The 17,403-nt window shown below is 43.4% G+C and overlaps 1 protein-coding gene and 1 long non-coding RNA gene across 5 annotated transcripts in view; one reads left to right on the top strand and one right to left on the bottom strand.

The window, feature by feature from the left end:
* The first annotated feature begins 990 nt into the window (after positions 1-990).
* SLC38A10 (solute carrier family 38 member 10) overlaps positions 991-17,403 on the top strand; it is a 75,309-nt gene continuing 58,896 nt past the window's right edge. For 2 of the 4 annotated variants that reach the window (XM_048487837.1, XM_048487836.1), the window contains exons 1-3: positions 1,303-1,625; positions 6,984-7,101; positions 14,856-14,901. In XM_048487837.1, coding sequence (XP_048343794.1) covers positions 1,521-1,625; positions 6,984-7,101; positions 14,856-14,901 — 269 coding nt within the window. In that variant the 5' untranslated portion in view covers positions 1,303-1,520. Of the gene's footprint in view, positions 1,033-1,302; positions 1,626-6,983; positions 7,102-14,855; positions 14,902-17,403 lie in introns of those variants that run through there. The other 2 variants (XM_048487838.1, XM_048487839.1) reach the window with 2 other exon arrangements.
* Positions 3,986-6,187, bottom strand: LOC125428148. Its single transcript, XR_007243780.1, has 3 exons — positions 5,967-6,187; positions 5,310-5,455; positions 3,986-4,409 (listed from the first exon to the last, which is right to left on the bottom strand). It is a non-coding gene; the product is annotated as an uncharacterized LOC125428148 (long non-coding RNA).

Below are 17,403 nucleotides of genomic sequence, written 5' to 3'. Positions count from 1 at the left end.
TTGCCAAGCAACTTTACGGAGGTACAATAGGATTGCATTTTAGGGCAGTCCAGGGTATCCTGAGGCCACCTCCACATGTATGAACAGAGTGATGCTCTTACAACAGGTGGGAAACTTTACTGTGGGAATCCATGGTAGGGGAACCTCAGCAGGTACAAACCTGCATGAGCACTGTTTGAGTGTCTGTCCTGTGGAGCTGTTGCTGTTCTCTGTGCAGTGTATGAGAGGCCTTCTAGCACCTATCAAAACCTTTTTTAAAAACTATAGACGCCCTTTCAAAGATACATTTTCTCTGGTACTTTTACATTTTAAAGTGGGGTCTGTTGATTGTTATTTGTTTTTTTTTTATTGATTTTAAAAACATTTTGTCAGTCACATTGAATGTTCTATGTCAAACAGAAAGATGGTAAATGAATGTTTTTGATGCCAGATATTGCCGTGCTATAGAAAGTAATAGATATTGCCAGATGTCTTTAAAAAAAAACCCATTGCTCTGACATATTATGTGGGCATGACAGAACTTTAGGATCATCATTCCAGATCCAGAGAAACTCCTCCCAGCCCCCTGTTTAACTCATTCCATTAATTTTCTTAATCAATTCCTCAATTTTTTTTGCACCTTTGCAGTGTTTCAGTGCATTTCAATGGAGCCCAGCCAAGTCAATGGGTATTTCTGGCTCCAGTTGTATCAGATGGACTTTGAGAGAGCTCATTTCGTACATCCTGGTGGTGATATGTTTTTCCCCCATAGAAAGGCAGGAGCTAATGCTCAGGCTTATTTAGAAAGTGCAAGGTAAAGCCAGCTGTGTCCTATTGCTAGAATTGTGTGTGTGTGTGTGTGTGTGTGCGGGTGGGTGGGTGGAGGGAGGGAGGGATGGGGGGGGGGAGGTTCTGCTTGTGTGCAGTGTGTAGTGAAGGGAAGAGATTGCTCATCCTCAGAGGCTCCCTTCCTCAACGAGAATTTTCAACAATCCCTCCATGTCGCTCGGAACAGCTCCTGCAACACCACATCGACATAGAAGCACCATATAAGTGAGTTGTGGCTCAAGTAATAACGCAGTAACACATTTCAGAGAAATGAAGCCACGAAAACACCGAGACGCTTGCTCCCCAACCCCCATCCCCGGGCTGTGGTGACGTTGCTGTATCCTGGCGTCATTCGGGTTTCCATGGTAACTTCAGTGGCTCCCCTCCCTCCCCACCCGCCAAGTCCTCCGGGAAAGTCAGAGCGGTCCAGAGTTTCCTAGTCTCTTTGCCACTCTAGGCCACTTAACCTCTGTGGTTTCGCATGCCGGAAGCGCCAGCAGGCCAGGGGAACTGTGTGCGACGTGTGCTGTTGGAGCCGGCCTTCAAGAGAGTTAGATCGGGGGCTGCTCGCGCGCGCTACAACAACCGCCCCTCCCCCGGCTCTTGGTAGTTCAGCCGGCTCCCCTCCCTGCGGTGCCTCCCCCCCGGTCCTCCCCCCCCCCGGGGCTCCGTCCTCCTTCCCTCGTGTGCTGTCATCCCTTCCCCCCTTGGCCATGGCTTCCACGTCCTCTGCAGGTTCCAACTGGGGCCTGATCATGAACATCGTGAACAGCATTGTGGGGGTCAGCGTGCTAACTATGCCCTTCTGCTTTCGACAGGTTAGTCTGGTTTTGCGCGGGCATTTCAAGGGCCCCCTCCCGAAGCTTGGTTGGCTCGTATTGGGAGTTTAGTTCTGTCGTGTGTTCCCCACGTATACCATCTGACACTGGTGTTTCTCTTTATTTCCGGATAACGAATCTGTGTGTGTGTGACAGACAGGTGTTCAAGAGCATAATTAGATAGGTTCATGCTTCCTCGATGCATATCCAGGTTTGGAAAGCTGCACCTTCTGTAAATCTGACTGGCTGTCATGAAGGTGGCAGGTTCAGGAGTTCTGTTGAATAGTAAGGAAGGACTCCCGCAGGTATACTTCTGTCGTGCCAGGCAAAATAAATTCATTTTCACCAGGCTAGCAGTTGACTGCTTAACAAAGATCTTGTTGTCTCTCTGGTTTTATCATTGCAGAATACTTAGACCTTTCTAACACCTTCCCTGGGTCATTTGACTTATTTTACTTTTGTTGATTATGCTTACTATTTATAGTCAGTTTCTGGTATCACCAGATATTTACATTTTTATTTATAATACTGATAAATTGTTATTCTACTATTTGAATCAAAACCCTTTTTGAAAAAAAGTATGTATTCCCTAATATTGTGTCCCCCCGTTTTCTTTTGCTTTGAGGGACACAGACTAACATTTGCTTTTGAGACAAGCCCGTTTTAGACCAGTTCAGGCTTAGAGAAGCATCCTGATACAAGCATCAATGGTTATTCCTTTGCAGAGCATGTTATATAAAATATAGGCTTAATTTTTATGGCACAATCCTGATTTTACCCTTGGTTTAGAAAGTGTTTTTGTGATTACTTTGACGAAGAGTTGTGGCATGAACTATTAGTCTTGATATTCTCTATTTATTGTTTTGTCTTAAAAGCTGACTATGTAGTAATATATAGTTCAAAACATTTGTCTTATAGCCATAGGAAAGCATATTATGTAAGAAAAAGCTTCTCTTTTCAACTCCATAATCTGGACTTCTAATATTTCCATTTTTGTGTACTTTCTAATCTTGGTTGTCTGGATATTCACAGTAGACCCAGCGTGGTATAGTATTAGACTAGGATGGCCTGAGTTTAAATACCCACTCAGCCATTAAACTCACAGTATAACATCCGGCCAGCTGTGTGTTCTCTCTCTCAATCTCACATTCCTGACAAGGTTCTTTTGAGGATAAGATTTGGGAGAGAACCATGAAAGCTGCCCTGTGCTCCCTGGAGAAGGACAGATTAAAAAAATATAATACATAGTTGGCTTGAGGTAGCCATTTGTTATGGTTTGAAGTTTAGATGTTGGACCTTATGCAACGGTCCAATCACACCTGTATAACTTGTCTGATAGACACACCCAGGTTCCTGTATTGGAAAGCATCAGTTCTTTGTCCCCTTTCAGTTGACACCTTATATTTCAGTTAACATCTTGTATTTCTGTGAGAGATGTGATAACCCCTGTTTCTTATCTTTTTTCTCCCCTACCTCTTCTTTGGCTATGTACAGGGTTCCAGATGGTAGAGTCTAGTGGAAAATGGGCCATGGAAGCACTTGTGTAATTTTTCGTCTAGGGCTGCTTCATACTTTTAAGAAATTAGAAGGTGTGAACCATGCATGGATCATGCCACTTCCTGTAACTTGTGAGGGTGATCATTGAGATAAGGGCATCCTCAACCGTTTGCTCTTCCTGCATTATGCTTTCTTATGGTCTGGGGAATGATGTGAGTATAGACGTGTACTAATTTTGTCCTTAGTGGTATCAAAACAGACAAAAATACTATTTTTTTTATCACCTTGGGACTCTGAAATCCCTGTGAAAGGTATGTGGTTGTAGTAAACAGTTTTCTTTCTCCCTCAGTCTTTTGCATATATTATACTCAGGATCCAACTGTTAACACCATCTCTTTGAAGTAGAATTACCTCAGCGGTGTTTGTTTTCTTTTGACATTTTATCATTGGCTTATCTTCTGCAGTGTACCTGTAATACTTTTTTTGTTCTTACCCATGTTCTCTGAACTTTCAGCTTCACTTTTACCTCAAAGTTGTTTGATTTGTATCTGCAGTATTTCTGAATGGTCAGCTGTGTAATCTATGACAGTGGTAGGTAGTTTCTAATGATAGACAATGTTGGAAACTTCTGTCAGATATCCAAGCAGTCTTTGCTGCTATGAGCAGCTAGAGAATTACAGTTTTCCTAGTCAAATCTGGGATTCTCTGATTTCTTGCAAGAACTCCCAGGATTCAAAACACAACCTTTGCAGCTGCATTTGTCTTTCTTGGGTTGTTACTGGCTTACTCATGTATTCCAAATCGCTATAACTTGTTTTAACAATAGTTTTATTGGAAGTTATGGATACATTGAGAAAAGCAGGACAGCTGTAGCATGAGTGTTTGCATATTTATTTTTAAGAAAGTCTTCTTGAGTTTAATAGAAGTTACTGCTCAGAAAGTGTATATTATTGTAGAATGCACTGTTTGTCGTAATCGGAGTCTAAGCTTACTATTTTTGAAGCTGCAGTGCTCACTGATAGATACCTAGTGTGACTTTGAAGAATACATGAAAGTTTTGTAGAAAATTCCATCCAATTAAACTGTTGAATCAGAAGGTTCCAGCCAATCAAGATGTTGAGCTGTTTGTTAGTTCCATCTTTTTCCCAACAGATGGCATTAGCATGTAGCAAAGCAAAACATTTGAGTCGTTTCAGTAGGTCCACTCACAGATGGCACCATGATGCAGTTTTATTTTTCACATGTAGGTAGATCTGTGCATCAGGGCATTCTTGCTGGAATATTTGACTGTAGTCAAATAATAAACACATTATTTGATTTGACAGTATCGAGTGGCAAGTCATTTGATTGACTTGCCAACTTGAGTGCTTGTTTGTTTGACATTTTCATTCTCAGTAAGTATTTCCTGTTTGTGTGAATATGGAATATGTTTTGTGGTATCTCAAGGCATGAATTAGCCCGGGAGCATATTTCCTGTCAATGGATTTTTATCACTTTCTCTGGCTTGCACTGGGTATTTGCACTGTCTCTTGGACAGAGAAAGATAGAGACTCCTCAGGTAAAATTTGCCTGAATGCTTCAGAAAGTGATCAGTCCTTGAAACTGACCCACTTCCTGGAGTATGTAAATATCCCACAGTCCTTGATAGCATCGAAAATAAAATACCTTCCTTCCCTACTGACATATTTTAAAATCACTAGCAAAATGCAAATAAATGTTAAGGCAAGAATGGAAATGTAAACAATATGGAGGTGTAGTGAGCCTAAAACAAAAGTATTTCGGAAATATAGATCGACCAACAGTGCATTTCAAATAAATGCATTATTGTGTAAGGAAACGTAACTATTACACATGGTATCAAGGAATTAGAAGAGTAGGAGTAGTAGTTTGGATTTATATCCCCCTTTCTCTCCTGTAAGGAGACTCAAAGGGGCTTACAATCTCCTTTCCCTTCCCCTCCCCTCACAACAAATGCCCTGTGAGGTGTGCTCTGAATTGCCCAGATAAGCCTCCACAGCTCAGGTGGCAGAGCGGGGAATCAAACCCAGTTCCTCCAGATTACAGCACACCTGCTCTTAACCACTCCGCCATTGCTGCTCTAATTTATTATTATTAGAACATTTGGGTAGGGAAGAAGGCTTACTAGAAGTGCTCTGCATACCACTGTCTCCTTTGGCGAGTACATACCTTTTGTTTTTGATGTACTGTGGGATCTTTTTGTGTGGCCTAGTGACTAGATTGTACAGAGATTGAGGAGCTCCAAGTGCAAATTCCCACTCTTGCTGTACAGCTTACCAGGTGATCTTGGGCCAGTCATTCTCTCTGAGTGCAACCTAGTTCACAGGATAAAATGGGAGAGAAGGAAACCATGTGCAATGCTCCGAGCTTCCTCAGAGAAAGAGAAGTATAAAGATTAAAGCAATGAATAAGCAGAACTTTATGACACTTGCCTTTAATTTGAGCTGCAGCCAAATCCCCTCTCGTGTTATAGAAACAGCAGAGGTTGGCCTTGATTTGCTCATGGGCGTAGTAATAGTTGACCCCCCCCCCCTCAACACACACTGCTGAACTTACCAGGAGTTGGGGCTGCTGGTAGTAATTAAGTCTTCTTGGTTGTAAAAAAATGCTTACTACCAATGATATGTGGTTATGCACATGAACATCTGGCCACAGATGCTTTCCCATGCATGGCAGTGCTTGCTAACAGATGCTGCTAATAGATTCTGTGGTGCTCAGTTGCATGAATGCCCTGACAGAAGACAGTACTGGCAACCATTAATACTCCTGTCCGGCCAGGCTGTTTGTAGCTTTTGTATCAGCAAATCCTGTGAGATAAGAGCTTACCTATCCTGTTTCAGCTCCTTGCACCAAAAGTGGTCATGGCTGTCTCCATGTGAAAAAAAGTATCCTGTGACAGTTTTGTCAAAAAAGCCTTTGGAGAGCCCTGGAGCCTTTGTTAGTTGTTCCAGCCCCACAGCTGCCACTTGATGTCAATAAGCCTTCCCTTGAGGAAGAAGGTCCTTTACAGCTATTTGGATTTTAAGGCTCGTCAGAGCGGCCATTGGTTTGTTATGAACGCAGTTGCCAGGAGCTCCAAAGCTACAGCTCTTTTGACTAAAACCGAACAAATAGCAGCTGTGATTAAAATTTAGCACCGCTTGTTCCTGCCCGGAGTCACGCATTGTTTTCATAAATGATCAGCCATTCATGTCCTCTCCCCCTCTTTCCTTCAAACTCCTTCCGTTTCCTCTACAAATATGTCCAGAGAGTGAGCCAGCACAATGCTTTCAGGACAGGTAGCTAACAGGGTAATTTATGTTTGTGCTCTAAGTGGATAGAACAGCCAGGAACACTTTGCAGAGGAGTTCACTCCTGGATCTACAGCTTGCGAACTTGTTTAACATGAATCTGGTAGGAGCTATAGAGACGGATCACTGTTCTGGAATACGCCCAGAAAATGTCACAACAGCAGGGCATGAAGGCTCGTTCCTTTCCATAAATTGCTCTGGCTTCCTTTTCCAGGCAAGGAGTTACTAAGCCATTTAGTAAACAGGTGGCTGCTCTATGTCTCTGCCATAAACTCTGTGTGTGTGTGTGAGTGTGTGTGTGTGTGTGTTTGTGTGTGACTGTGAATAAAATTGAACTCATATGTCACATTTTGGCTGACTGCTGTTCAGAGGCAGGGGAGATCCCTTAACAGGCTAGTGTGCGACTGCAAATGTCCCAGGCAGCCTCTGGGTGATGTGGGACAGCAATAAGAATGCAAGAAATAAGAACCACTCCTGGGGGGTGGGGGGGTGGGGAGAAAATGCTTATTATTCATCCAGCTCTTCTGTTTCCCCTCCCCTCCCTCTTTTCTAGTGTGGCATCTTTTTGGGAGCCCTGCTGCTTGTTTTCTGCTCCTGGATGACTCATCAATCCTGTATGTTCCTAGTGAAATCAGCCAATCAAAGCAAACGCAGGACCTATCCTGGGCTAGGTGAGAGTGGTCAATGGCTGGTGGTGGAGGGCAGTTTTGTACCTTGCTTTTAGTCTAAATGTATGAATTTACAGTTCTCATACTGATGTGGCTGAACTAAAACCTCAGTATTCAGGTTAAATTGCCTTGTTGGCACTTTGCGATAAATAAGTGGGTTTTGGGTTGCAGTTTGGGCACTTGATCTCAAAAAGGTTCGCCATCACTGTTCTAGAGAGAGATATCTATTTTCCCCTTAGCCTGCATGTTCCTCTCCTCCTTCATGTAGCAACAGTCGCATAGCACAAAGATTTAACTCTTTGAAGAAGGCTTGGAACTGGTTTTACTGCCTGGGCCAAGAAGAGGAGAATGGTCCAAACATAAGCTCTCAGAGAGCTGGCATAGCGGGTCTCTGCTATAAATTATCTTTGCCTAAACCTCACTCATTTTCTCTGCCCTGTATGCTGCCGAGGACATTGGGTTCTGCCAGTGGAGATCCTGGCATGGAGCGTGGGCTCCTTGGATCGTGGGCTTGCGGCACTGCGACGGAGGGGTGGTGGGGAGGTTGGTGGAAACAGTGCAAAAGGTTTCAAGTGGCCAAGAAAACTGAAACATCTGCGAGATTCATGTGTGGGTTTTTGGCAGAGCCCAGCATCCCTCTTCCACATAGTTTGTCTGCTGTGCCTTGGCGCCAGGATCGCCATCTATTTTTGACCTCTCCTCTGATTCCCAAGGATTTGGTTGGGGGAGGAGATGCATGGGCCGGGCCGAAGAGTGGAGCCCTCCTGATTGGGATGCTTTCCCTCTCGGTAGAAAACAAGTCAGGAGCCGGGTGGAACAATCATTCTTGGGGCTTTCTCTTAAACTGCTGCTTCTCCTGTCTGCTTCTCTCAAACTGCTGCTTAAACAGCAGCTCCACTGGACACGTTTTCAGTTTGCTCGGTTTGCAGGGGGTGGGGTTGCACCCTTGGGGCGGCAGAGGTGAAAGATTCTCATGGCAGGACATGCTGTTTTCTGCCCTCCCACAATCATAACCCCATCTTACGTTTCCTGAGTTGCCTCTCAGGGAGTCAGAGTGGGGAATTGGTTGGTTTCGCTGCCTGCAAAGGATTTAAAGAAATGTGCAGTCTCCTTAGTGGCTGCTGACAGATGGATACCCTCAGTTCCTCTGTTGCCCGAGGCTCCCTCATTTAACTGCACAGTGCAGCTACTGCAAAATATGTTTGTGGGCAACAACAACAAAAAATCAGAAAACTCCTGTGGTCTTGAAGGTGAAACCTTTATGATAAAAAGAAAAAAAAGAAAGAAATGTCTATAACTGGTCTCCTTTTTTCCCCTTCCTAAAGGGGGGGGGGTGTCAAACACTGCTCTTTCTGCCCACCACCAGATGCCCACAGTCCTTGATTTCCCTTTCTATGTTACAATAAGCCTTTGTACACTCCTACTCTTTTGCCTGAATACATAGAGTCCCATTCACCTTGGAGTGTCTCCCAGTAAGAAGAGGTCCCCTTCACTTTCCAAAACTAAGCAGCTTAGATACACACAAGGGCCCATAAAGGCTTCCAAACTATCTGGCTCACAAACATTGGTGCGGAAAGAAATGGTTTCCCTTTCTGCCTGCCTTTGCTCTGGGAGAGATGCCATCAGACCGGGTAAGGAGGGTGCCTGGGAAAGGCATCCTCGCTCCCAATGAAGGCAGTGCTACTTCAGACATCCTAATGCATCAAGGTTCAGCAGCTATACACAGCAGCCTTTGTCACTCACTTTCTTCTACACCGGTCCAGCTGCAAGAGATCCTGGCAAAACCGAAGCTGATTCTGTGGGAGGCACTGGCAGCTTTGAAGGGCGCTGGAAAGTTTTACAAATTAACTTAATCTAAGCGGTGTCTTCCGGAAGAACATTCAAAGCTCTTGCTGCGAGAGCCAAAGGGGCAGCGAAACAATAGAAATAAACACCTCTAAATATAAAGGGGGAGAGAAAGAACGTTTGATGTGTGTCAAGTTCAGCAAATTCAATGGTGCTTCTCTCTGAGAAAATAAGCACCGTCTTTAAAATATTTATTCACGCTCTATGGTTATGTGTTTTCTTGGGCTTTGGTCTGATGATTCAAAACAAACTTATTAACCATTTAACTCAGAATTTCCTTTGCATTTTTCAAATACGGAGGTAATCCCAGTGTATTCTTGCTTGCCTTGCTTGTGAGTTCATGTTCTTATATATCAGTGAACAGTTGTTTCTGAGATGTAAGTGCTATTCACCCTTATGAATATGCAACCATTTGCAGAGGAATATATGTACTGTGAGAGCCTGTCCTGTATACTATCAAATAGGAACTAGGTTCCTTTCCAAGGGATTTACCAAAGTTTGTGCCTATCTTCAAGAAGTCAGTTTATTTTTCTACAAACTTTGGGAATTGAGGGCATTTCTTTATATTTTTATCTATTTTAAACCATTATTCATCAGATTTGAAACGGTAATGGGATAAGCTTACTGGTCTGAAGTATGTAAGGGATTTTTATGTATCTACAAGAACTTGTGAAATGTGTACATTTATGTCTTGCCGAAAATGCTAAGCATGGCTGTTCATTCAATGTTGTGTTCTCCTCCTGTATTATAAAATATCAATAAAGAAATTCGAATATGGATGCATATTGTTACCGGCCTGGTGTCTTTGAGATAAGTGAATACAAATTTAACTACATGAAGCCAAATATTTGCTCTGCCAGTTGTCTGTATTAGTTGCTTGGCCGCCAAAACATTACATAAGAAACTGGATTATTTGGAAGCTGCGATTGCAGAGGTAGTTGAAAGAGATAGGTTAGCAAGGCAAGAAAGACAACAGGGGATATAGTCCCTTCCAGTCAAAGATACCTTGCTGTAGTTTTGGTCAGGATATTGGCCGAGAGCCTTGCATCATCGGGGCCCTGTACAGACAGCACATGAAATCTTGGCTTGAGACCCATTCTGATATTATTTCTAGCACTGACTGTTATAGTCTTACCAGTCATACTGAAGGCATGGGAACACTTGTCATGAGACCTGGAGTACATATTTCTTTCTCCAAAGAAAGGCTAGTGCATAGCAAAATTCTCAGGCATTCAGGGGCTCTTTGAAAATGATTTTGTGTATTTTAGTGCTCTGGTTTCGTTTTCATGTGTGCTCAAACATATAAGAGACCTGTCAAAATGCACCAGTATTTGTAGAAAGGAATACTGAAGACAACCTACAAAGGCCTATCCTTCACAAACAGTGGAAGAGGGGGTATACATGTGTCTTTGACTGCACCCCCTCCAGACTTTTCCCAAGACTGACTCCCTTTGTATACGTTAACAACCTATGCAGACAGAAAATTAGCTGGCTAAGGAGAAGGGTCTAGCCTAACCTTCTCTCTATGCTGGTTTTATTTGTGCCGGGATTTTCTTTTTATAGAAGAGCATTCTATCATGTAATTTCCTATTTTTTTCCTTAGCTGATATCTGAAGTGATGAAGCCCAGACAGGCAAGGTTATTTCCTAATCTGCTCTTGATGAGAACTGGCCAAAGATGAACTTGTTTGTTATTAACCAGTTGACACAACATCATGGAAAGATGGAATATTACCAACCTGAATCCTGACTATGGCTGATAACGCAGGGAACACTCGAGACTTCTCTGCACTGTAAACTTGCAGAGGGCTCTCCTCACATTTCTCTGTTCACACTTGAGGAGGCAGCCCAATGCTTGTCGACCTCTGCTTCCTGAAGTCTCTCCTTTTGCTGCTTCTCTTAACTCTGCTGATCAACAGTCTTAAAGGCACAGATCTCGCTGATATTCTTTCCCCCTCCCTTCCCCTACTTCCCCCCCTGCTCACTCAGTCTCTCTCGCTGCTGCTGCAAGAGAGAGGCTTGTTCTTAAAAAGAAGCTTGTCTGAAAGAAAGTTTCAAAAATGCCCTCCTAATCATCGGGGAGGGCAGAAGCAGAGCAGGGGAGGTGAGGTGGGGCCAGAAAGAGACCCCCTATTGGCATCAATGTTTCGATACAAACATTTAGAAAAGTGGGAAGGAGTCGGCAACAGGGAGGTTGGTGATGGGGAAGCTTGCAAAGCAGTATAAGGGAGTGACGGGGAAGGTGTGCTGGCTGTGGGCAGAGGGAAGAGGTCTGGGCAAAGCTGTGCATATTGGCAAATAAACCCATTCTGGCTGTGAAGCAAAATAAAATTTGTGCTAGAAGTGATCTCGCTTGCCATGAGAATTGAAAGTGAAAGTGGGGCTTGAGGAAATACGTGACACACATTTGCCCCCATCGCTCAGCAAATGCCTTCTGCGTAATCGGCCTATAACAAGCTGGTGAAGTTAGAGGAATACTTTTGGATAGGCAGCCATCCCTTTTCAGCTCCCCAAGGAGATCAATGCCCTGCAGGATTTATTAGGGTTCTGAAAGGCATGCAAGCCTGCCTTGTTTCCTGCAACATTTAATTAACCAAGGGAATGCTTGAGCTGTCTGGCTGTCCAGATTTGTTCTCGAGCAATGACCAATTGAATTGTAATTGGAATCTATTTTATTGTATTTATTTGTATGTATAGGTTTTATTGTCTATTGAAGTTTTAATGCTATTTTTATGTGCTGTGAATAGCTCCGAGTCCTCTGTTGAGGAGAGGGTGCAGGTTAGAAACGGAATAAATAAAGGTATTCAGTCAATTACAGTGTAGTCCTAAATAGCGCTGCTGCTGTCCAGGATGGGGCTGGAGCTCTTCCATAATTACGACCAATCTCTAACCAACAGATATCAGTTTTCCTGGAGAAAATGACAGCTTTGGAGGAAGGTAGACTGTATGGCTGCTGAACTGCTTATTCTCCTCAGGCTGCATGCCCAAATCTCCAGGAATTGCCTAACCCAGAATTAGCAACCTGAGTTGCAAAGAGAGTTACATACTTCTAAGCCCATTGACTTCAGTGGGCTCAGAAGGGTGCAGCTTTGCTTAGAACAGCGCTGTGTTAATCTAGAACCCTGATGATTTGTCTCAATTTAAGTCACCTGAGGTATCTGCCTGTTCATTTGACAGTCACCCAACGCTAATACTTAATAACCTAAGTCCATGCCATAGTTGTATCACGACCAGATGCTTGTCCTGAAACAATTCAGTAATGTTCTTTAAAAAAAAACATTGGTGAGCTCATTTAGTAGATGAAGTGTTGGTCTTGGATCTGGAGGACCTGAATCTGAACCCCAACTTCGCAACGGGCTTATTAAATGGTCTTTTGGCAAGTCACTTATCTCAGAGGCCTAATTTGTAAGATGAGAGTAATGATCTTTTTCTAACAGGTCATTGTGAGGATGAATGTAATGAGGACTGTAAAGTGCTTTATATACAGAAGAACTATCTTAAATCGTCACTAACAATAACCTATCACCTAAGGAGTTATCTTACTTTCACACGGAGTTTTCTTTTTGTTTCCAGGCTGCATCTTAATTTGAGCGCTCATTAGTTAGGAACCACCTAAGAGGCATAATGTGAAATTCTATGTCATTTTTAAAAAGATTTTTTGTGCCACATTTCCTTCTGTGTGGACACGGAGTTCAGTGTCTGACTTGACCCTTCTGTTTACAGGGCAGCCGTTTTCAATTGAATCATTCTCCACCTTTCCCCACAGTCTGAGTTTGTTTTCTGTGGGATGTCTCTTCACATGCTATTTTTTGTCCCTGCTGTTACATTGACCGTTGTCTTCTGACATTGATGAGATGCCAAATTAAAAATCTGAAAGACTGATGATCCAGAGAAGGCACAGATGAATGAGCTTCGTTTATTAGCGTGCATTTATAGTGCCCCTTATTGCCAAAGCTTAAATCAGGTAGGGGCACTTTCTTCTCATATTGCAGACACACTGCCACTTACCAATGGATTACTGAGAGATCAACCTCATAGGAACAGATAATTGTTAACAAGTAGCAGTGTAATACTGGAGGAGGTACTTCCATAAATAAGCATGTATAAGAAACCAGAACCCTATTTCATGGCAATAACCCCTTCATACTTCTTTAAGTATATCCTCTGATGTGATGCTGGTCACACTTCTCACATGAGTAATTGTTTACATATATCAGCCATTTCAGATATATGAATTTACACAAAAACGTCTGTTGAATTAATGGCTAGGGTTGGGATTCTATCGTCTTCAAGGTGGATTCCGCATGGGCCAAAAATAGCAGTGTGAAAATGGTGTGAAAAACGGTGTAAAAGGGTTTACACCGTTTCACACTGCTGTTTTTGGCCCATGCGGAATCCGCCCAAAGCTCATCCATACTGATCAGAAAGGTAAAAAAATGAACTTGTGGCCCACCTGTGTAGAATTTCAGGATGCAGTGGTGAGATCCAGCAGGTTCGCACAGTTGTTAAATATTTGAATCCCACCACCAGAACCGGTTGTTAAATTATTTAAATCCCACCACTGTTCACTTGGCTTCAGTGTTCTTTTCATTGCTTTACATTAAACTTCCAAGTTAGCAGAAGACACCTTGGTCACCTTGATACTTTCTGTTTCTTCAAAGTAGACTCCCAGATTTGAATCAGGTGCATAACATCTGCCAAAACTGTCTCATTTGGGGATTGCTTCTGAAGCATTGAAATCATGTTGATCCAAACTATGTATATGCTCAGTATGGAACCGTCTGTTTAGTTAGGAGTGAATTTCAGGCCAATCCTATGCATTTTTATTTGGAAATGTTCCATTTTCAGGGCTATCTTGTAAAGGAAATATGGGAGGCATCACTTTTAACCCAATGTGGGACCCTAGACTATGAAGGGTGGTTTTATTCCTTAGGTCCTGATGGAAAGCTGGATTATGTATCTGTGTTTTTAAAAATCAACCTTGGCTCTCGCTTTGGGAAAGGACATGCCCTTTCCACTGTCCTCCCTCTTTTAGTTACATTCCTTCACTAGGGTGACTGATCCCTTTTTAACACTTGGATTCCACCAAGAGAATATGAACATTGTGTAAACCGAGGGTTGAAAGCCAGTTGGCCTCTGTAAACATTTCACATGAATGTGGCATTAGTAACAGGCCCGCTTAAAAAAAGGTTCTTCCTCAGAAGTGGAGGTGGCAATTTTCCTCTTATCCCCATGTTAAAATGCCTTTTGAAAATACAAGCTGAGCTTCCCAGAGATGTGGTGATTTCAGGGATGCTGATTGCTTTGTGCTGCAAGCAGAGACCAGTGTATGAAATGAAAGAGAAATCTCTTGGTCAGATCCCTTTGGTGTGGCCTGGGAATCATGGATCTGTTCAGGGTGGCTGAACATTCTGGGCACCGTCTCAACCCTCCCCTCAGTAACTCAAAGTGGTTCAAGTCGTAACGGGAAAGGAAGGAATAAAAATGGGAACTTGATTGAAATTTTGCACTGAAGTAACTTTTTGCCACACAGTCTCTTATGCTTGCATATTTTCTTTTCTGTGCTGACTTTCTTCTTCTAATTGTTACCATGTGTGACTGCTACTTAGCGCTGTTGGCCTTTTGGTTGCGGGGGGGGACGGGGGGACGGGGACCTGCTTTGAATCTTTTGCCCAAATTTGTTTTTATGTGGCTTCTGATTTGTGAATGGTATGTCAAGAGAAAAAACAACAACCGTGGTTTAGCAGTGGGGGGAGAGAAAACCAGCTCTGAAATACAAAACTGGCCGAGTCCTGCCTTCTGAATTGCCTCTGGTGACTGTTGCTCGTTTTTTTAATGTTCCATATTTTGAACATATGTTTGAATAACTGTGGTGATGCGCACATGTCTCTCCCCTCCCTTTCTCCTTGCTAGCCTTCCATGCCTATGGAAAAGCTGGGAAGATGCTGGTGGAAACCAGGTAAACTCTTATTTTCCTTGAGATTCTAGTCTTTTAAATTATTTGCTTGCAGTCTTAAATACAAGTTGTTCAGATGTGAATCCCTAAGATGTGGCCTGTCTGCAGTAGTATCTGTCTCATCACCACCGCTGTCTGGGAGAGGCCTGCTACATTGTCCACCTTGCTCCAATCTGTAGGTTGAAAATGATGTCATTCTGGTGCCTGTCCTGCACATTTATAGGCACTGGCCCCTTCCTGAGAAGTCCTCCCCAGTGCCCTGGACACTTCTGCTATGGGTGCATCATTGGTCTGAAGACCAGTATGGCTGCGCTGATTATTTAAGCAGAAAAGTGGGTGGGGCCCATTTCAAGCTTTGGACAGAACACTGGAAAACATCTGAGGGCAAAAGAAATGTGGAGTCAGTAATGATTTCCTGCCCCGTGGATGTGACAGTGCCGAACTATACATACTTCCGACAGTGCTGGACAGTGCGTATAGCCATTTTCCTGTGTTATTGTGGCAAGACCCTATGCAGTTAGCAAAGGCCTTTAATAGTCTACTTCCAACTTCTCCCCCAAAAGGTGCTAAGGAGATGACTGTGACAAATGGCTCCATGCAGTCACCAGTTGGAGGTGAAGGGGTCTACTGGGTGCATGTGGGCCATTGGGTTTCATTCCTCTTCTCGTGCATGCTTCATTACAAAACTTGAGCAAGCCACATATGGCCTTTTGTTTCCCACAGACAAGAACTGTTCAGCCCTCATGCTTCAGTCTGTGGAGAGAGTTGTGCATAATTCAGTAGTTGCTTTTTATCCTCTCTGTGATTGTTTCCTTCTCCATAGAGCAAGGATAACACTGGACAACATTAGAAGATTGCTAAGAGGAACATCTTTGGGATAAAGATCTGATGATGTTTGAAGGCCTATAGGCTTCCTTCAAATGTAACATTTCTCCTGTGTAAAGTGAAATGTTGCTAGATCTTTCTTTGGTACCCCCGGCGGTTGAATTGTGAAACTTAAGCTTCAGGCTCCTGTTCCCCTGCACCTGTGGATGTGTAGCTGTGTGCCCCTAACACAGTATCGACACCCCCGCTTCCCAGCTAACTCAAGCTGTAATTTGAGCATTCGTGGCATCATAGGGTTGCTCTTTCTGTTCTCAAACTGTGATCTTTGGCAAACTGGCCAGTCGTGTGATCCTGGCTTTCTTCCTTATTCCCAGCTGTTAAACCGCTTTGAGAGAGATGACTAAAAATATTCTCAATGCTTCCTTGCCATTAGTTTTCCATGTAAGCAATTGCTATAATTGCAGCGAGATGTTATATGATCGGAAATGGGAGGGGAAGTGGTCGGTGCCTCCACAAAAGGGAAGGGCATTTGTGTTCCCAGGGTGATCTCTTAATTAAAACGTGCCTCACCTTCCAATGGGCAGGGGGGTGGGGTGGAGAGGAGGCAAGTTAGGTTCCCTTGTTCCCCCCTCCCTCTGTGATGGAATACCCTTGGGTAAAGTAAGAATCACTTATTGGTCCCCCCCTCTCTGCCGAAACATATAAGTGAATAATAGCCTCTTTTAAAGCACACTCCCAAAGTAGAGCTTCCATCTTTGGCTCTGGGAAAGCAGTTAAATTAACATGCATGCATTTGATGGCTCTAAACTGTGCTTGCTGTATTGGTGCTTCTTGTCCCTTTTATTGGAGCCTCATAAAGCGAATGCCCCCGTGGCCCTTCCTCTAAGTCTCCAACTTATGGCTGTTTGAAACTATTTAATAAAACAGTTTCATGACATGAAAGCAATTGTTCAGCTGATATATAATCTTTTTTTTAAAATCCAAAGTCATTTTAAGTTATTTGCTCAGAAAAAGTCCTGAGGAAGCACTCCGCACCCCTTTTTGAATACATTTCAGGGGGGGAAACGTCACGTTATTGGTTGACAGAGTTGAAGAACCACCTTCTTTCTAGTTTTGATATGCAGATGCTTCATTCTTCTTGGTGTGGCCAAACCACTGCATACATTTGGGCTTCACCTGCCACCTCAGGCTAATTCAGAGCATTCGTTTCCAGGCTTATAAAAGCTGAGGGAGGAAATGCAGCTACACAGTATGTCCTGCTGTGTGATCTATTCCCTGTGACCGCATGTGGTCTCTCTAGACTTCCATAGGATAATATGTAATGTTGGGACCATTCAATATGTGGAGGTGAGCCTGTTCGTATCATACTGACTTCTGGCAGTGATTTGATGCATACGAAAATATGGTGCCATAGACTCTGCTGCAGTCTGCAAGCGGTGATAAATTTGATTCTCAGCATCTGATGTACATAATCAGTGCTGGTCCTGAAAGGGTCCTATTGGCAAGGTGGTGAGAAATTCTCAGGGAAGATGTCTGGGGCACCTGAAATAGAAGATGCCTCTGTTCGACATGTGGCCGAGTTCAGATTCCCATCTGAATGCAGCAGTTATCACATCTCTGGCAAGTAATAAGGACTGCATTCCAAGGGAACTCGTTGCTCTGGAATGACCTCCCCATTTG

This window comes from Sphaerodactylus townsendi, linkage group LG03 (genome assembly GCF_021028975.2).
Source record: "Sphaerodactylus townsendi isolate TG3544 linkage group LG03, MPM_Stown_v2.3, whole genome shotgun sequence".
NCBI lineage: Eukaryota > Metazoa > Chordata > Lepidosauria > Squamata > Sphaerodactylidae > Sphaerodactylus > Sphaerodactylus townsendi.
This window is presented reverse-complemented; position numbering and strand designations above follow the sequence as displayed.